Raw genomic sequence first — 21,429 nt, 5'->3', positions numbered from 1 at the left:
CAGCACGGAAGCCTGAATCAGGTGCCCGAGAGCAGAGCTCCATGGAAGAGCAGTTATCCTGACGAGGGGCTGGGAGAGGTCCCAATGGAAGAGTCCCAGAGAGGGGAAAGGAAAAAGTACTTGTTCAGTTCAGAAACAAACAGGAAAAGGGCTGCGGAGAACAGATGTCAGTGAAGAAGGCAGCTGAAGGTTGGCGACTCTTCGCTATGGATCAAAGGTACCCCATTGGGGCAGAAGATCTGAAGCTGTGCATATAATTTGGTGCCTGAGTGTGTACTCGGGAGATGAGATTGAAACCTTGCGAGGTGTGCCATTGTTGGTGTCATCCAAGTTGAGTGACTTTTGGAGAGAATTCCCAGTTTAAATCTTTGAAGGTGGAGACTGAATCTCTCGTGAGAGACAAATGTTTGTGAGATTGGTTGACAAAGAAAGTCTTTCTGACACCTGGGTGGGTTGTTAAATCCAAGGGCTCTGTCTTGGTTGCATCGTCCATTTGTTAATTCACATGTACTTCATACTTGCCCTAAATGTTTTGAGGACAAAGGTAGATATTGTAAATTGTTTTCTATTTCTTGTAAAGTTTGTTTTTGCTTGTTATAAAACCTGTGGAATCTTGTAACTCATTCACCGAGCAAGTGTTTTGAATCTCAAGATAAGAAAATAAGAACTCTGAGCAGGGATAGGCCATCTGGCCCCTCGAGCCTGCTCCGCCATTCAATGAGATCGTGGCTGATCTTTTTTGGACTCAGCTCCACTTTCCGGCCCGAACACCATAACCCTTAATCCCTTTATTCTTCAAATAATTATCTATCTTTATCTTAAAAACATTTAATGAAGAAGCCTCAACTGCTTCACTAGGCAAGGAATTCCATAGATTCACGACCCTTTGGGTGAAGAAGTTCCTTCTAAACTCAGTCCTAAATCTCCTCTGCACGCCCTCCAGTGCCAGTACGACCGTTCTCAGGTAAAGAGACCAAAACTTAACACAATACTCCAGGTGTGGCCTCACTAACACTTTATACAATTTCAGCATAACCTCCCTAGTCTTAAACTCCATCCCTCGAGCAATGAAGGACAAAATTCCATTTGCCGCCTTAATCACCTATTGCACCTGTAAACTAATTTTTTGCGACTCATGCACTAGCACACCCAGGCCTCCCTGCACAGCGGCATGTTTTAATATTTTATCAATTAAATAATAATCTCTTTTGCTATTATTCCTACCAAAATGGATAACTTCACATTTGTCAACATTGTATTCCATCTGCCAGACCCTATCCCATTCACTTAACCTATCCAAATCATTCTGCAGACTTCTGGTATCCTCTGCGCTTTTTGTTTTACCATTTATCTTAGTGTCATCTGCAAACTTGGACACATTGCCCTTGGTTCTCAACTCCAAATCACCTATGTAAATTGTGAACAATGGTGGGCCCAACACGGATCCCTGAGGGACACCACTAGCTACTGATTGCCAACCAGAGAAACACCTATTAATCCGCACTCTTTGCTTTCTATTAATTAACCAATCCTCTAACCATGCTACTACTTTACCCTTAATGCCATGCATCTTTATCTTGTGCAGCAATCTTTTGTGTGGCACCTTGTCAAAAGCTTTCTGGAAATTCAGATATACCACATCCATTTGCTCCCCGTTATCTGCCACACTGGTAATGTCCTCAAAAAATTCCACTAAATTAGTTAGGCACGACCTGACCTTTATGAATCCATGCTGTGTCTGCCCAATGGGACAATTTCCAACTAGATGCCTCACTATTTCTTCCTTGATGATAGATTCCAGCATCTTCCCTACTACCGAAGTTAAGCTCACTGGCCTATAATTACCCGCTTTCTGCCTACCTCCTTTTTTATACAGTGGTGTCACGTTTGCTAATTTCCAATCTGCCGAGATCACCTCGGAGTCGAATGAATTTTGGTAAATTATCACTAGTGCATTTGCAATTTCCCTAGCCATCTCTTTCAGCACTCTGGGATGCATTCCATCAGGGCCAGGAGACTTGTCTACCTTTAGCCCCATTAGCTTGCCCATCACTACTTCCTTCGTGATAAAAATTATCTCAAGGTCCTCAGCTGTCATAGCCTCATTTCCATCAGTCACTGGCATGTTATTTGTGTCTTCGATTGTGAAGACCAACCCAAAAAACCTATTCAGTTCCTCAGACATTTGTTCATCTCCCATTATTAAATCTCCCTTTTCATCCTCTAAAGGACCAATATTTACCTTAGCCACTATTTTCTGTTTTATATATTTGTAGAAATATTTACTATCTGTTTTTATATTCTGAGCAAGTTTACTCTCATAATCTTTCTTACTCTTTATAGCTTTTTTAGTAGCTTTCTGTTGCCCCCTAAAGATTTCCCAGTCCTCAAGTCTCCTACCAATCTTTGCCATTTTCTATGCTTTTTCCTTCAATTTGATACTCTCCCTTATTTCCTTAGATATCCACGGTCAATTTTCCCTCTTTCTACCGTCCTTCCTTTTTGTTGGCATAAACCTTTGCTGAGCACTGTGAAAAATCGCTTGGAAGGTCCTCCACTGTTCCCCAACTGTTTCACCATAAGGTCTTTGCTCCCAGTCTACCTCAGCTAGCTCTTCACTCATCTCATTTTCATCTCCTTTGTTTAAGCGCAAAACACTAGTGGTTGACTTTACCTTCTCACCCTCCATCTGTATTTTAAATTCCACCATATTATAATTGCTCCTTCCGAGAGGATCCCTAACTATTAGATCATTGATCAATCCTGTCTTATTACACAGGATCAGATCTAGGACCGCTTGTTCCCTCGTAGGTTCCATTATATACTGTTCTCAGAAACTATTGCAGATACATTCTATAAACTCCTCCTCAAGGCTGCCTTGACTGACCTGGTTAAACCAATCGACATGTAGATTAAAATTCCCCATGATAACTGCTGTACCATATCTACATGCATCAGTTATTTCTTTGTTTATTGCCTGCCCCACCATAATGTGACTATTTGGTGGCCTATAGACTACTCCTATCAGTAAATTTTTTGCCTTACTATTCCTGATTTCCACACAAATGGATTCAACCTTATCCTCCATAGCACCGATGTCATCCCTTATTATTGCCCGGATGTCATCCTTAAATAACAGAGCTACACCACCTCCTTTACCATCCACTCTGTCCTTCCGAATAGTTTGATACCCGTGGATATTTAATTCCCAGTCGTGACCATCCTTTAACCATGTTTCAGTAATGGCCACAAAATCATAGTCATTCATGATGATTTGCGCCATCAACTAATTTACCTTATTCCGAATACTACGAGCATTCAGGTAAAGTACACTTATGTTGGCTTTTATACCTCCGTTTTGAATCTTAACACCTTGATCCGTAACCTCTCCCAAGTTATTTTTCCTTTTAACGTTTCTCCTAATTTTCCTTGTCGTTGAACCCATATCTTCATGTAACAACCTGCTGTGTTGCTTTCCATTTATGTTTTTACTTCCCGTTTTATTCCTTTTCGTGTTACTGGGCCTATTCACTGAGCTCCCCTCAGTCACTGTACCTTGTACTGCCGTCCTTTTTGATTTTTAACTATGGCTTCTCTGCCTTACATTTTCCCCCTTACTGCCTTTTGTTTCTGTCCCTGTTTTACTACCTTCCGACTTCCTGCATCGTTTCCCATCCCCCTGCCACATTGGTTTAAACCCACCCCAATGCTCCAGCAAATAGCCCCCCCATAGACATCAGTTCCAATCCTGCCCAGGTGTAACCCATCCAATTTGTATAGGTCCCACCTCTCCCAGAACCGGTTCCAATGCCCCAGGAAACTGAAACCCTCCCCCCTGCCACCATCCCTTCAGCCACGTATTCATCCTATATATCCTGTCATTTCTACTCTGACTAGCACTTGGCACCGGTAGTAATCCTGAGATCACTACCTTCAAGGTCCGATTTCTTAACTTCCTTCCAAGCTCCCTGTATTCTGCTTTTAGGACCTTGTCCCTTTTTTTTACCGATGTCGTTTGTACCGATGTGTACCACGTCCACTGGCTGTTCACCCTCCCCTCTCCAGAATGTCCTATACCCACTCCGAGACATCCTTGACCCTAGCACCAGGGAGGCAACATACCATCCTGGAGCCTCGTTTGCGGCCACAGAAACACCTGTCTATTCCCCTTACAATTGAATCCCCTATAACTATTGCACTGTCACACTTAGCACCCCTCCCCTCTGCAGCAGAACCAACCGTGGTACCACAAGTTTGGCTGTTGCTGTTTTCCCCTGAGAAACCATTCCCTTCAACAGTATCCAAAGCGGTATATCCGTTCTGCAGGGGAATGGCCATAGGAGATTCCTGCGCTACCTGCCTCGCTCTCTTGCTCTGTCTGGTGGTCACCCATTCCCTTCCTGCCTGCGGAGCCTGAGCCTGCGGTATGACCACCTCTCTATACATGCTATCCATGATGCTCTCCGACTCGCGGATGCTCCACAGTGTCTCCAGCCGCCGCTCCAGCTCTGAAACTCGAGCTTCCAGGAGCTGTAACTGGAGACACTTCCTGCACACATGCTGACCCTGGGGACTGGAACTGTCCCCAGCCTGCCACATGGAGCAAGAGGAGCAGACCACGCCTTGGACCAGTCCTGCCATGAATTCTTCCTTTAAATTAAACCTTTAAAATTAAACTTCAGATATTTTTGTGTCAGATTAAATCAAATCCCCGTGTACTATTCAATTAACTTTATCCCTGAGTATCTTGCTTGATCTTATAACAAATTAAATAGTTATTTAATTAAGATTTAAAAGTTATTTAAATCAGCTTAAAAATAGTAATTTAAATCAATCCAAAATAGTTATTTAAGTGAGATTTAAAATTCAAGAAATAGTAATGCAAATCAGCTTAAAAATAGTAATTTTGAATCAAATTAAAACTAGCAACTCCACAAATATTCAAATTTCGCCCAGTCTGCCTTTCAGCCCATCGGTTCAAGATTCTGGAATCTGCAACAAAAACAGAAAATGCTGGAAAATCCCAGCAGATCTGACATCTGTGCAGAGAGAGAATGGAGCTAATGTTTTGAGTCTGGATGATTCTTTGTCAAATCGTTGAGGTAGGGTCATCCAGACTCGAAACGTTGGCTCCGTTCCCTGGTCCCTAACAAGATCTTTCAAAAAAAACTTGGGGGAGTCTGATCTACGATCATAATTGAGAGGCGGCAGTGACGTTGTGGTATTGTTGTTGGACTAATAATCCAGAATGAAGCTCTGGAGACCCAGGTTTGAATCCTGCCATGGCTGATGGTGAAATTTGAATTCAATAACTAAAATCTGGAACTAAAAGTGTAAAGATGACCAACCACTGTGGTAAAAACCCATCTGGTTCACTCGTGTCCTTTAAGAAGGAAATCTGTTGCCCTTACCCGGTTTGGCCTATATGTGAATCCAGATCCACATCAATGTGGTTGACTCTCAAAATGCCCTCTGGGATGGGAAATAAAGCCTGGTCCAGCCAGTGACACCCACATCACCAATACATTTTTTTAAATGAGGCCGCAACACATGAGCCACGTTATTATTGAATGGTAAGCAGACTTTACATTTGTTTGTTTTTTTATTTGTTCCTGGGCTGTGGGTGTCGCTGGCTGGATCAGCATTTGTTTCCCATCCCTAATTGCCCCCTGAACCTAATGGCTTGCCATGGACATTTCAGTGGAAGCGGGGGGGGGGGTGTGTTAAGATTCGCCTGCATTGCTGCATGTTCGAATTAAAACATAGGAACGAATTGCAATTTTTCTTGGCAAATTCTTCTGAAATGCTGGAATGTGTTCATTTGTGGCAAGATCCAATTTAGCAATTTGAGTACACGAGGATGCAATTCATGGGGTCTGATTCTATGAAGAGCTCTTCCTGCATTGTTGCTCTATCACTTTCCATTCTGCACCCTGTTATTATACTTTGTAGCCTCCAATTGCCATCCATTTCACTCTTTGCCCCTTTCTGCAATCTCATTGCCTTACTGTTGAAATCAGTCCCTTTTCAACCTCAATGTTCCTTTTTGGGACCCCCAAAACTGCGGAGTCCTTTTGGCTTTGCTTAATTTTCTTGTACAGCCAGTAGTTTCTGTTTATAATACAAGTGTTGGATGACATAATTACTACTTCCTGCTACTTAACTCAGTCTTAGGAAACCCTACAAGAGACACCAAGACTTCGCAATATTTCTAAATACTCTTTTTTTTCCCCCTCCTGTTGTTTCTGTAATAAAACCTTTTTAAAACATTTTATTATACAATGCACCATTACAGAAAAAGAAAATATTTTGACTGTACTTGTTCTCCGATCTCCCTTTTAGTTTTACTTTCCTCTTTCGTCCATTATTTAACTTGTTTTATTTTTGTTTCTCTACTTCACTGGGGGGTGGAGGGGGCTTTTTGTTTTACAAATAAAAGTATTTCTAACTTTCCTGGCAGTTTAATTTCATCCAATGAAAAGCTGATATTGTGGTGATCGATGTAGCCACATTTATAGATATGATTAATCTTTGGAATGTATATTCCATCTGTGCTGTTACCTAAGGAGCAGAAAAAGTGTTGACATTTTCTGGCAGATTGACAAGTTCCATACCAAGTTAGGTGACTTTAGACCGGACAGTGAGTATTTGTGGTGCCACAGTTAAACTTGGTGTTGGACTAAGGAGAAGGAAATCAAGCAAGGGCTCAATTTGATTGCTGAGCACTTTTAGTAATACTTGATTCATCGGCCCACTGCCCTGTAATTGAAAGACCTGCCCATAGACTGGGGAATATGATCAATGAAGGCCTGTTGGGAAATGAGCCTCACAGCGCGAGGGACCACGGTTCAATTCTGACCTTGGGTGACTGTGTGGAGTCTGCACGTTCTCCCCGTGACTGCGTGGGTTTCTTCCGGGTGCTCTGGTTTCCTCACACAGTCCAAAGATGTGCCGGTTAGGTGGATTGGCCATGATAAATTGTCCTTAGTCGGGTGGCGGGGATGGGCTCTCTGTACGGTGGTCTTTCGAAGGGTCGCTGCAGATTCGATGGGCCAAATGGCCTCCTGCAGTGTAGGGATTCTGATCTATCCTTTAGAGGAGAGAAAATTGTCAGCGATTAAAAGGAATACACTGGTAGCTGCAGGAATCTGTCACCCATCTTAAATTCACTTTTTTTAGTCAGCTTTTTGAAGAAAAGTTGATTGTTTTGCTGACACTAATGTTGCAAACATGAGGTGAGGGTTTGCTCAGCGATTACACATCAGTCTATTGACCGAAGGGTTTACATTGCAAGTTAAATGTGCGCTGAATCATGCTGCTCTGAGCAGTCTTTCAGCCTGATTGAAAAGCAGGTATTAATGTGGGTGGTTCTTTTTATTATAGTGCTGGAGAGAAAGGATGTCCAAGAACGGCGAAGGACAAAATATTAGAGTTAAGAAGCAATAGTGTAACTACAGTAGGTGTATTCTGTAAACCAGGGCTTTCCAAACTCAGGGTCATGATGTGATCGGTTGTGGCGTCCCCGGTCGTGGGAAGAAGACCCCAATGGCCACGACCGGCTTTTAAGAATGCCGGCCGTGGGCAGTCTATGGCGATTTGAGGGGGCGTCGTGAGGCTGGGATGTGTGCTGATCACTGCACCGGGGGGGGGGGGGGGGGGGGGGGGGGGGGCTGGGAGGCGACCAGGAAGTCCGTGCTTTTGGTGAGAAGGAGATGACTTGGATGTTTGGATAATGCAATGCAGTGGAACCAGTAAGAAATATCGTGGCATTGCATGGGTTTGACAAGTTACCTAATCTAGTCTACAGTAATAGTTTGAAAAGTAAAAGCAAGATTGTACTTTTTTCTATACTTGTTTTAAATTTCTAAAGAAATGGGAATATATTTAAAACAAAGTTTGTGTTAAAATGTAAGGATGTGCATGGTCATCTGAAATTGTTTTAATTTTCAGTAGTAAAAAATCATAAACTTGGAAAAATCAGGTATTTATGAAAGCAAAACAAAACAATGTCGGCTGCGACCGGCTTTTAAATATGAGCGATGGAGTCATTCCGCCAGAGGCAGCGAGCACGTCACACGCCCAGCACATACAGAGACACCACACGCCCTGTACCTCCGTGCTCTGGGCGCGAAATCATGGAGGAGAGATTTCTCCATATTGTAGCTGCCAGCAAGCAAGCAACAGGACTGTGTGAAGAATGGAAGATGGATTATTTTGTAACAATGAAGAGAGGGCCAGAGACAAACAGGCCAGGATCTTGCAACTGAATCTGTGGAGAGAGCGTCACAGGAGAGTCCACGGCAGGACAAAGCAGTGCCGGTGTGTGCGGTATCCAGAGCTCCAGGGCCTTTGGTGAACAATTAAGAAGAAACTAAAAGCGGGAACAAAGCAGTATAAAGGTGATTTCTTGCGATATGGCTTTAATCTTGCCAATGCAAATCAGGATGCAGTGCCCATGTGTGTTATATGCAGGGAAGTACTGGCAACTGAAGGTTTAAAACCCTCAAATCTTCAAAGGCTGTTGAAAACTAAGCATGGCGATTTTGAGGACAAACCTCCTGATTTTATTTTCTGCAGCAAGAACTTAAATCAGCTGAAGGCCTTGGCAGAAATGTAACATTGAATGACAAAGCAAGCAAGATTGTGAGGACCAAGCAGCCTCACCTGTTGGATTAAAGGTAAGCAATAATGGTGTGTCGCTCAGGTCAGCCGGCATAGGTCACAAACATTGGCCAGCGTGGGTCCCAAAGGTTGGTAAAAGTGGGTCCCAGGGGCAAAAGTTTGAAAAACACTGTTATAGACCACCAACTATTCGGAAAGCTAAAAAAGAACACATTTACAGAAAGGTGCAAAAAACATAGGCTTCATAGACTTCATTTAAACTATCTTTAACTTAAAAGAGCAGGATTTGGCCATGGTAGATTGATTTGATTTATTGTCACATGTACCGAAGTACAGTATTTTTCTGCGGCCAAGGGAATGTACAAAGTACGTACATAGTAGATAAAAAGAATAATTAACAGAGTGCATCGACAAACAGTGATTGGTTACAGTGCGGAACAAGGGGCTAAACAAAGCAGATACATGAGCAAGAGCAGCATAGGGCATCGTGAATAGTGTTCTTACAGGGAACTGATCAGCCCAACGGAGAGTCGTTGAGGAGTCTTGTAGCTGTGGGGAAGAAGCTGTTCCTATGTCTGGATGTGTGGTTCCTCAGACTTCTGTACCTTCTGTCTGATGGAAGGGTCTGGAAGGAGGCAATGCCTGGGTGGGAGGGGGTCTCTGATAATGCTGTCTGCCTTCCTGAGGCAGTGGGAGGTGTAGACAGAATCAATGTGGGGGTGGCCAGCTTGTGTGATGTGCTGGGCTGAGTTCACCACACTCTGCAGTTTCTTGCGATCTTGGACTGAGCAGTTGCCATACCAGGCTGTGATGCAGCCGGATAGGATGCTCTCTATGGCACATCTGTAGAAGTATGTGAGAGTCTATGCAGACATGCTGAATTTCTTTAGCTTCTGTAGGAAGTAGAGACGTTGTTGGACTTTCTTGACTGTTGCATCAACGTGAGTGGACCAGGACAGACTGTTGGTGATAGTGACTCCCAGAAACTAAAAGCTATCGACCATCTCCACTTTGGAGCCATTGATGCAGACTGGAGTGTGTTGTGCTGCGCTTCCTGAAGTCGATGATTAGTTCCTTGGTCTTTACGACATTTAGAGAGTGGTTGTTTTCGGTACACCATGCAACCAAGTGATTTATCGCCCTCCTGTTGTCTGTCGTTGTTTGAGATACGGCCCACCACAAGTCGTATAATCTGCAAATTTATAGATTGAGTTGGAGTTAAATCTTGCCACACAGTCGTGTGTATAGGGAGTACAGTAGAGGACTGAGCACACATCCTTGCGGGGCCCCGGTGTTGAGGACTATTGTGGAGGAGATGCTGTTGCCTATCCTGACAGATGCGATCTGATGGTGAGGGTCAAGGATCCAACTGCACATCGAGGGGTCAAGTCAAAGATTGCAGAGCTTGGTTATTAATCTTGGCAGGATAATGGTGTTGAAGGTGGAGCTGTAGTCTATGAACAGCAGTCTTGACATCGGTGTCCTTGTTGTCAAGCTGTTAGAGTGTTGATTGTAGAGCCAGGGAGATAGCATTTGCTGTGGACCGGTTGCAGAGATAGGCCAACTGCAGTGGATCGAGACCATCTGGGAGGCTGGCATTTATCCGTCTCGTGACTAGCCACTCAAAGCATTTCATGATAACAGACATCAGGGCCACCGGTTGGTAGTCGTTAAGGCAGGCTACCTTCTTCTTTGGTACTGGTATTATGGTGGTCTTGTTGAAGGAGGTGGGGACCTCAGAGCGGAGAAATTAGGTGTTGAAGATATCTGCGAATACTAATGAACAAGTGACTGGTGGGGAGATTGACAGAAGAACAGTCGGGGGTGTTCAAAGAGAAAATGGGGAGGGTACAGGCCCAGCATGTTCCCTCTAGGGTAATAGAAAGTGTAACAAGCCCAGAGAACCATGGATGACCAGAGATATTCAGGATGCAATGAGAAGGAAGAGGTTTTTAGTAAGTACAAGGGGAGCAAACCAACAGAGGCATCAGACCCGCTTTGACAAAGGGTCCTCTGGACTTGAAACGTTAGCTCTTTGCTCCCCTACTGATGCTGCCAGACTTACTGAGATTTCCCAACATTTCCTCTTTTGGAGGCATCAGTGGAGTACAGAAAGTGCACGATGGAGCTGAAGGAAGCAATGATGAGAGCAAAGAGGAGATATGAGAAATCACTAGCTGGTAAAAGTAGGGAAAATACCAAGATATTCCATAAGTATATTAATGAGAAGAAGATAACTAGGGAAAAAGTAGGACCTATTACGGACCAAGGGGGGAATCTGTGGGTGGAGCCAGAGGACATTGGTAGGCTGTTAAATGAATATTTCACATCTGTCTTCACCCAAGAGAATGAGGAGGCAGATATGAAACTCTCAGAGAGATTGAGTGAGGTTATTGAGCAAATTGGCATAGGGAGGGACAAGGTATTGGAGGTATTGGCTGGCTTAAAACTGGACAAATCTCCAGGTCCGGACGAACTGTGTCCCAGGTTGCTGTGGGAGGCGGGGGAGAAGATTGCTGGGGCACTGAATTTTACTCTGGCCATGGGAGAGGTGCCAGAGGACTGGAGAACGGCAAATGTGGTCCTGCTATTTACGAAAGACTGTAGGAGTAAGCTTGGGAACTACAGGCCAGTGAATCTCACGTCAGTGGTGGGGAAACTAATGGAGAAAATTCTGAAGGAGAGAATCTCGATCTCCACTGGGAGAGGCAAGGTTTGATCAGCAATAGTCAGCATGACTTTGTCAGAGGGAGGTTATGCCTGACAAATTTGATTGAATTTTTTGAGCTTGTAACTTGGTGAGTCGATGTGGGTAGTGCAGTTGATGTAGTTTACATGGATTTCAGCAAATCCTTTGACAAGGTCCCACATGGGGGACTTATAAAGAAGACAAATGCACATGGGACACAGGAGAACTTGATAAAGTGGATTCAAAGCTGGCTGAGCTGTAGGAAACTAAGGGTGGTGACAGACGGCTGCTTTAGTGACTGGAAGCAAGTGTCCAGTGGCGTACCACAGGCATCTGTGCTGGGTCCCCCATTATTCATAAGAACATAAGAACTAGGAGCAGGAGTAGGCCATCTGGCCCCTCGAGCCTGCTCCGCCATTCAATGAGATCATGGCTGATCTTTTGTGGACTCAGCTCCACTTTCCGGCCCGAACACCATAACCCTTAATCCCTTTATTCTTCAAAAAACTATCTTTAGCTTAAAAACATTTCATGAAGGAGCCGCCTCATTTATATAAATGACTTGGATGGCTATGTGGGGCGGTAGGATCAGTCAGTTTGTGGATGACACAATATAGGTTGGGTGGTTAACAGTGAGGCTGAGAGTCTTGAGTTACAGGAAGATACAGACGGGATGGTCAAATGGGTTGAAAGGTGGCAAGTGGAATTTAACCCTGAAAAGTGTGAGATCTTACACTTTGGAAGGAGCAATTTGACAAGGAAATATTCAATGAATGGCATCACACTGGGAAGTCCTGAGGAACAAAGACCATGGCATGGTTATAAATAGATCTCTGAAGGCAGAAGGGCAGGTTAATAGGGTGGTGAAAAAGGCATATGGTACAGTTGCCGTTATCAATCGTGGCATAGATTACAAAGCAAGGAAGTCATGTTGGAATTATACAGAATGTTGGTGAGGCCACAGCTGGAGTACTGTGTGCATTTCTGGGTGCCATATTATAGGAAGGATGTGATTTCACGGCAGGGGGTGCAGAAGCGTTTCACCAGGATGTTGTCTGGGATGGCACAAAGTTATGAAAAGAGGTTGGATGGGCTTGGGTTGTTTTCACTGCAGCAGAGAAGACGGAGGAGAGACCTGATCGAGGTGGACAAGATTATGAGGGGCATGGACAGGGTGGATAGGGAGCAGCTGTTCACCTTAGTTGAAGGGTCGGTTACGAGGGGACACAAGTTCAAGGTGAGGGGAGATTTGAGGAAAAAACCTTTTTACCCAGAGGGTGGTGACGGGGGAGTGAAGGGAAGATGTGTTTGGTGGTGGCATCATGCTGGAGTTGGTGAAACTGGCTAAGGATGATTCTTTGAATGCTGAGGCCCATGGGCTGACAGGGGGACCTCTCCTGGTTTATAGAATTTACAGTGCAGAAGGTGACCGTTTGGCCCATCGTGTATGTACAGCCCTTTGAAAGAGCATTCTACCCAAGCCCCACCTCCACCCTAACCCAGTAACCTCACCCCACATTTTTGGGCACTAAGGGCAATTTATCATGGCCAATCCACCGAACCTGAGCATTTTTGGACTGAGGGAGGAAACCGGAGCACCCAAAGGAAACCCACACAGACACGGGGAGAACGTGCAGACTCCGCACAGACAGTGACCCAAGCTGGGAATCGAACCTGGGACCCAGGAGCTGTGAAGCGATTGTGCTACCGTGCTGCCCACATTCTGGGAGGGGTGGAGTAAGAGCAGAGGTGCGGGAGTTGGTTCGGACATGGTTGAGAGCCTTATTGACCACTGAGTGGGAAGAATTGAGGATTAAGGAAGAATGAAGAAATGTCAGCAGTACCATTTTGGTGGCACAGTAGTTAGCACTGAGTCCTGTTACCTGAGTTCGATTCCAACCTTGGGTGAATTTGTGTGGTGTTTGCACATTTCCCCCATGTGTGTGTGGGTTCCCTCAGGGTGCTCTGGTTTCCTCCCACAGTCCAAAGATGTGAAGGTTGGGTCAATTAGCCAAGCCAAATTGCCCCTTGGTGTCCAAAAGATTGGGTGGGGTTACGAGGGAGTGGACCAAGGTAGGGTGTTCTTTCAGAGGTGCAGACCCGATGGGCCAAACAATCTCCTCCTGCACTGTAGGGATTCTATGGGAAAGTGGCAGCATCAGAACAGAAACAACTGAGGCGAAGGAATTGGGGCAATGGGATGGAGTCCTTGCAAGATGAGGGGTGTGAAGAGCTGTAGTCGAGATAGCTCTGGGAGTTGGATTTGTCTCACCAGAAACGGAGAGATCAAGGAAGGGAAGTGTCGGAGATGGACCATGTGAAGATGACACGGGTGGAAATTGGAAGCAAACTTAATAAAACTTTTCAGATCCAGATGGGAACATGGAAGCGATAGCGAAACAGTGTTCGATGTACTGAGTTGTGGGATGGGGTCAGAGTAGCACTGAATCAGGGAATGTTCCACATACCCCATAAAGAGACAGGCAAAACAGGGAACCATGCACGTACCTTCAGTCACGCATTTGGTTTGGAGGAAGTGAGACAAGTGAGAAATTGTTGAGTGAGAGGACAAGTTCAGCCAGACAAAGCAGAGTGATGATGGATGGGGATTGTTGGGGCCTCTGTTTGAGGAAGAAACGGAGAGCCCTCCGACCTGGTAGAGGGATTGGACATATATGGCCAAGAGGAGGTGGTGAGGGCCAGGGAATTGCAAGTTGTTGATGTGATGTATTTTAGTGATGTAAATACTGGCCACGGCTCTGAATCTGACAGCAAGGAAGACAGTGATCAAAGAGAGGCAGAATTCGGTGATCAGAGAGCTCCATAAAGGAGATTTGGTGTGCAGCAAATCCCTGTGCCACATTGATTGCTGTTGATCTTTCTCCCTGGTGTACCATGTTTATGTATTTTGCAATAGGAGCTTTGGTATTGAGAGGTAAAGTGTAAAGTAGTTGCCATAGCCCCAGATGACCATGGGCTGTTTTCCCCTTTGAAGGGGAGAGCTGACTGGTGGTGATTTAACATCTCCGGTGAGGAGGAGCAAGGTTGAGAAGGCAGGCCTTCAACCTCAGCTGGTACGGGAATTGAACCCGCGCTCTGGCCTCGCTATGCATCACAAACTAGCTGTCCAGCCAACTTGAGCTAAACCGGTTATCAGGATGACAGGGGAACAAAGGTAACCCCTGAGATACATTGTGACATAATGTTGAAAAATGGGTGAAGTTGAAGCCATGGTCGACTGTTTTAAGTAGAGAAACGAAGGTATTCCTGTGCAATAATCTAGATAATCAGTGAAAGCCTCTATTGTGCTTTGAAAACTCACTCTTTCCCTCTTCATGTTCTGAGCCCAAAAATGGCCATAGATATATGCCCATGCCTCTGTTAAATTCAGCTCTCATGCCAGTCCCTTGGAAGTGGTGGTTTTACCTGGTCCTTCCTGTCTTGCTCAGAGACCATGGATGGAGGAGGAGTGGAGCCTAATGTTCTCTGCAGCTGTTATTGATGTGTGAGTATCAATAGTTTGAGCTGATGCTTAATTCCACAAAAAAGCAAGTGAGTTGGGTTCCTGTCAGGTGTCAAAATAAAAAATCTGGAGCAGGAACTGAAACCATCTCGAACCTGCCCATTCTGGTTTTAGCAGAAGTGGGTAACCAATCTGCCGGCAGGATACTGATTAGTCATTGAAATATTATAATTAGGCTGTGTGCCTTCATTTTAACAATCATTAATATTTAACCAGAGGCTTCAGGAAACTTACAGGAGGCAAGGGAGCTGAATCCATGAGCCAAGTGCCGATCTTACCACCATCGTGATCAGGATCTCACCCCCCCCCCCCCACCCAACCCATTCTGCCACAATTTCTCTCACTTCCTCGGTAGACCTGCTTGAACTCTCAGGCTTCAGTCCTGTGAAACAAGCTTCTTTTCCACGGTCTGTGAAGGTTACAAGAGTCTCCCCACCACCAGGATTTGTGTGCCAGTAGACTTTCAGAGGTCTCAATTGTCTGCTCATAGCAGACGCTAAAGGACCCCATGGCGTTATTCTTGGATGGGCAGGTGAGTTCTGATGATTTGCCTACAAAACCAAGTGGGTTCTATGAAGAGACGCATTGAGTACACAAGCAGGGAATTTATGCTGAACCATTATGAAGCTCTGGGTCATAGCCCGAGCGTTGCATCCGCTTCTGGTCACCATACTTTAGGAAAGATGTGAGGGCTCTTGAGAGGGTGTAGAGGAGAATTTACCAGGATGGTTCCCATGATGGGAGAATGTGGTTGTGCGGTTAGGTTGGAGGAGCTGAGGTTGTTCTTGGAGCAAAGGGGTTTGAGGGCAGATGCGGCAGAGGTGTACAAGATGATTATAACCGGTTTAGTTAAGGTAGACAAATACAAACTGGTTGCATTAGTTGATAGTATGAGGACTGGGGACATGGCTTTGGGGTAAGAAACGCTGAGCGGAATGTGAGGAAGAACGTTTATGATGCAGAGAGTTGTAATGACTTGGAACTCAATGCCCAGAAAGGTGATGGAAATGGAGACTATTAATGACTTCAAAAGTGAATTGGATGGGCACTTGTCGAACTATGGAGCGGGGAAATGGGGCTGACTGGGTTGCTCTGAGAGCTGGCATGGACTCTGGGCCAGATTGAATCCTTCCATACTATGTAGACTCTAGAACTCTATTTGTACCTCAATAAGCACCTCGGCCTTTATCTCTTGTGGGACCTTGCTGCGCTCAGAAGTATTTTTAGTTATCAACCGTTTTGGAATGTGTGAAAATAATTGTGTAAATGCACATTCTTTCTTAAAAAGGTGGATGAACTAAGCCAGTTCTCATTATTTTCCAGGTTTTTCGTACTCCCCAGAAATATTCTAGGAGTACACGGTTGCGCATTAGCAAGGGAATCTCACTATCAATCTATGCGAATACAGACTTGTGTTTCCTGGCTATTTTGTTCAATGGAAGTGAACTGTCTTCTACAGTACAGTAACTTTGAACATATTTGTGAAACATATGTTGGGAAATTGTGCTTATTTGAATTTACAAGCGGCTGGGAAATTCTGGGATAAGGATTAAGGGCAAGTAAATGCAGTTTTGAAACCGATCAGCATGAACTAATTTAAATTGTGCAACAAGTTCGAGAGACTGTGGCTAATTCCTGTTCTTATGTTCTATACCTTTATGATCCTTCAGGTTTTTTTTAATTTGAGCTGTTGTGTGGAACGTTGCATAAATTGTCAATGGGATTATTAAATTTGAGAATTATTACCTGGTGATAAGTGTGAAATGCAAATGTAAATATGTTTTCAGGTATATCGTTCTCACTATTTTGAGAGGCTGAGTTTTCACTGGCTTTTTGCCCCACCTAGATCTTGGTTGACTCATGGTTCTGTAAGTGCTAATTGCCCTTTGGCCCCGCAACCAAATGCCCAATTTCATGTTTGTTTTAAATGTTTCACATCCTGTCTTTTTAGTCTTCAGCAGCATGTGATCTGCCCCTGAACTCCACCTCGCCCACTCTTCAACCACCAGTTACGAAGCTCACGGCCAACGTCGCTGAATTTAGCCCATTTTTCTGGAGCAAGTTGCCAGCACAGCTACTGCCTGGGAAGTTAAGAAATTTCCCATATTATTGCAGCATAGCTTACTGCAACAAAGTGGTAACATTCCTTACATCAGTTTGTTAGAGGCTGTGTTAGCTGGGGCAGCATCTGCTCTACTATTATGGCGCAGTGTCACCGTAATGAGTGTCAGTGGCTCGGTGTGTGGCACATAAAAATAAAAACTTCTGACTCTTCAATCAGGAGGATGTGAATTAAAATCCTCCTCGGAGAACATCCCAGTGAAATGCTGAGGTGGGAGGTGCTCGCTTTAAACAGGAGCCTCATCTGCTCTATTCTCTCCAGTGAACACAAACATTTCCATACCATGACTACAAAGAAGCACAGTGCACCTCATGTCCTGGCCAACATTTGTCCCTTAACCAGCCTCACTGAAAGATTATCTGCTCATTTACCCCATTGTCAGTTATGGTATCTTGTTGTGCATCAATTGATCACTGTTTTCCATGCTACAAAAGTACTTCAAAAGTACAAGTGTTGTCATTTGGCTGTACAACACTTCGGCAAGAGGTTGTTGTGAAAGGTGCTTTATAATGCAAGTTTTTTTTTTCTTTTTAATACAGCTTACCCCCGTGTCCTGTCCAGCTACCGTATATCCTGGTAGATTATCTCTCCTAAAGGATTGTCAGCTTTATCAAAGATTCTGAACTTCATTTGACGGAGCAAACAACTTTTTAATACTAACTATAAATTAAGGGAAGCCAGATCTTCAGGATCGACCGGCAGAAGACATGTGGCCAAACAGAAGTTAAGCATTGGGTCGGAAGCCATCCCTTGAGTTTAACTGATGAAAAGCTTTTTAAATCTTCTCGTCTCTTGTCTTAATTTTAATTTCAGAACACAATGAGCACAGTAAGTACTAATACTCACTCATTTTACGTCGGTGTCCTAACTTTGATTGCAATAGGAGACTAGCAGAGAAGACAGTGGGACAGCAATGGCAGGGGTTTTTGGGGGTTATTCGGGAGGCACAGCAGAACTTCATCCCAAGGAGGAGGAAACATGCTAACGGGAGGACAAGGCATCCATGGTTGCTGAGGGAAGTCAAGGTCAGCATAAAAGCAAAATAAAAAGCATACAAAGTGGCGAGGATTAGTGAGAAGCCAGAGGATTGGGAAGCCTTTAAAAGCGAGCAGAGGACAACTAAAAAAGCAATAAGGGGAGAGAAGATGAAATATGAGTACAAGCTAGCTAGTAATATAAAAGAAGATCGGATGAGTTTTTTTCAACATATAAAAGGCAAGAATAGACATTGGACCACTGGAAACGTGGCTGGGGAAGTAGTAGGAAACAAAGAAATGGCAGAGGAACTGAATAGTTACTTTACATCAGTCATCATGGTGGAAGACACCAGTGGGATGCCAGAGCTCCAGGAGAATCAGAGGGGCAGTGGCCATTACTAAGGAGAAGGGTCTGGGGAAATTGAAAGGGCTGAAGGTGGATAAGTCACCTGGACCAGATGGACTATACCTCGGGGTTCTAAAAGAGATAGTTGAGGAGATTGTGGAGGCATTGGTGGTGATCTCTCAGGAATCACTGAAGGCAGGGAGGGTCCCAGAGGACTGGAAGGTGGCGAATGTAACACCACTGTTTAAGAAGGGAGGGAGGCAGAAGACAGGAAATTATTGGCCTGTTAGCCTGACATCGGTCATTGGTAAGATTTTAGAGTCCATAATTAAAGGTGAGATTGCGGAGTACTTGGATGTGAATGATAAAATAGGACTGAATCAGCATGGCTTTGTCAAATGGAGGTCATGTCTTACAAATCTGTTCGAGTTCTTTGAGGAAGTAACAAGGAAGTTAGACAAAGGAGAACCAGTGGATGTGATTTATTCAGCTTTCCAAAAGGCCTTTGACAAGGTGCCGCATAGGAGACTGTTTAATAAGTTAAGAGCCCATGGTGTTCAGGGTAAGATCCTGGCATGGATAAAGGATTGGTTGACTGGCAGAAGGCAGAGAGTGGGGATAAAGGGGTCGTTTTCAGGGTGGCAGCCGGTGACTAGTGGTGTGCTTCGTGTTGCGTCTTTTCGTCCGACGTCACTTCGTCCAACGACACTTCGTCCACGTCTTTTGGTCCAACGTCTTTTTGTCCGCCCGTCTTTTGGTCCAACGTCACTTCGTCCAATTATCCAATTACAAATTAACTCCGTATAAAACCATTTAATTGATAAAATGCAAGTACAATACAGCAAGTGAATTTAATTGCTAAAATGCAAGTAATTGATAAAATGCAAGTAAAATGCAAGTTGAAAAATGCAGTTAAAAAGTTAAAAATCTAAAAATGCAGTTAAAAAATCTAAAAGTTTACTAATTACTTAAAATTCCCGAAATTACTTAAAATTGATGTAAATTGTAAATTCCCGAAATTCCCTAAAAGTTAGATTTCCAGAACTGTATCCGAGAGAGAATAATGGGGAGAGGACAAGATGATTTGATATTCTACAATTCCGACAGACACAGATATAAGTGGGAGTCTAATTGGATTTAGACAATGAGTGCAGTTCTGAAAGAAGCAGATTTAAACTCGATTTCGTCGAGTGATTAAAACCTCTGGTTGGCAGTGGGTTCTGACATTACAGGTCTGAAATGATCAAATATTCCATCAGATACAATGGCTCTCATCACGCTGGAGCATACATGGGTGAATATCCTGCAGCTTATCTTAATAATGTCTGGAGATCAAGCAGCACAAAAGCAGAACTCGACCTCAAGAGGCGAAATAGGTGGAGAGGATTCTTGAGCAGTAACATTGAAAAACTAAACTAAACTATTTGTAATTGGATAATTGGATGAAGTGACGTTGGACCAAAAGACGGGCGGACAAAAAGACGTTGGACCAAAAGACGTGGACGAAGTGTCGTTGGACGAAATGACGTCGGACGAAAAGACATAGCATCGGTGTGCTTCAGGGGTTGGTGCTGGGACCACAACTTTTCACAATATACATTAATGATCTGGAAGAAGGAACTGAAGGCACTGTTGCGAAGTTTTTAGATGATACAAAGATCTGTAGAAGACAGGTAGTATTGAGGAAGCACAGGGGCTGCAGAGGAACTTGGACAAGCTAGGAGTGTGGGCAATGAAGTGGCAGATGAAATACAATGTGGAAACGTGTGAGGTTATGCACTTTGTATGGAGGAATTTAGGCATAGACTATGGGATGAATAGATACAGAAGCTAATCCAAGAGGTGCATGTATCTAGTGGAATAAAATACAATGGCATAAAAACATATTTTATCTGTATAACGCCCTGGTGAGACCACACTTGGGGGTACTGAGAGAAGTTCTGGTTACTACAGCTTAGGGAGGATATATTGGCCTCGGAAGGAGTGTAACATAGATGTTACCTGGGCTACAATGATTAAATGCCAAAGAGAGATCACAGAATTTAGGGGTGTATTCTTTGCAATTTTGGAGGTTGGGGTGATTTGCACAGTTTTAAAGATATTAAGTTCAAAGGATAGGTGGGGAGAAGTTGTTTCCACCTAGTTATGTTTAAGACTGGGGGCAGAGTCAAGAAATTAGAGCCAGAACTTTAGGAGTGAAATTGGAGGAACTCGTCAAAATGTAAAGAGCTGTGGTACATTGGGACTCTCTTCCACAAACAAAAAGCAATTTGACAGACCAATGAATTGTTCATTTCAAATCTGAGATTGATTATTTTCTGTTCGGCCCATACTTCTCGATAGCTGTGGTGAAGGCAGTTCAAAGAAATTGGGGAACAGAGCAGCTATGATTTCGCTGCTGGAAAGGGGCTGAATGGCCTACTCCAGTTCCTAAGCTTAAAAGGGCTTCTAGTTTTCCCGTCTGATGTTTGGGATGAGTGAGTGCAAACTTTGCAGATTTTGCTCTAGTTGTAAAAAAAACGTTTGAACCAGCAAAATGACCAGGCTAATGAAACTACACAGATTTGTGTCAAAAGGCACGGGAAATGTTTTCAGAGGAAAATAACTCCAGAACCTTCCAAACCCACGGCCACTGCCATCTAGAAGGACACGGGTGACAGATACATGGGGACCCCACCACCTGAAGGTTCCCCTCCAAGTCATTCACCATTCTGACTTGGAAATATATCGCTGTTCTTTCACTGTAGCTGGGTCAAAATCCTGGAACTCTCTTCCTAACAGCACTGTGGGTGTACCTGCACCCCATGGACTGCAACGGTTCAAGAAGGCCGCTCACCACCACCTTCTCCGGGACAACTATGGATGGGCAATAAATGTAGGCCTTTCCAGTGACACCTACACCCTGTAAATGATTTATTTTTTAAACCTCCTCTCTACCCTCTGGAGGGATAAACAGTTGTTTATCTTAGCCCCTCGCAGAAGATTCTGTACTAGGTGTGGGATGCAAGGAAGACTGATGGTGTTGGACTTGGATGCTCTACTGGAGGCTATGTTGTACTGGTTCCTCCATGGAAGCCATGGTAATGAATGGCAGAGCAGGCTTGAAGGCCTAAATGGCCTACTATTTATGGCCATTTAGATCAATGTCCA

General features: G+C 44.2%; 1 protein-coding gene across 3 annotated transcripts in view; it reads left to right on the top strand.

Annotated features, from left to right (window-relative positions):
• rnf4 (ring finger protein 4) overlaps positions 1-21,429 on the top strand; it is a 61,348-nt gene that overhangs the window by 2,285 nt on the left and 37,634 nt on the right. The window contains exons 1-2 of one of the 3 annotated variants that reach the window (XM_038805887.1): positions 14,575-14,816; positions 17,496-17,784. In XM_038805887.1, the coding sequence (XP_038661815.1) occupies positions 17,776-17,784 (9 nt within the window). In that variant the 5' untranslated portion in view covers positions 14,575-14,816; positions 17,496-17,775. Of the gene's footprint in view, positions 1-14,574; positions 14,817-15,108; positions 15,367-17,495; positions 17,785-21,429 lie in introns of those variants that run through there. The other 2 variants (XM_038805886.1, XM_038805885.1) reach the window with 2 other exon arrangements.

The sequence above is a fragment of the Scyliorhinus canicula genome, chromosome 8 (genome assembly GCF_902713615.1).
Source record: "Scyliorhinus canicula chromosome 8, sScyCan1.1, whole genome shotgun sequence".
NCBI lineage: Eukaryota > Metazoa > Chordata > Chondrichthyes > Carcharhiniformes > Scyliorhinidae > Scyliorhinus > Scyliorhinus canicula.
The sequence above is the reverse complement of the archived record's forward strand: the minus strand, read 5'-3'. Positions and strand labels throughout refer to the sequence as shown.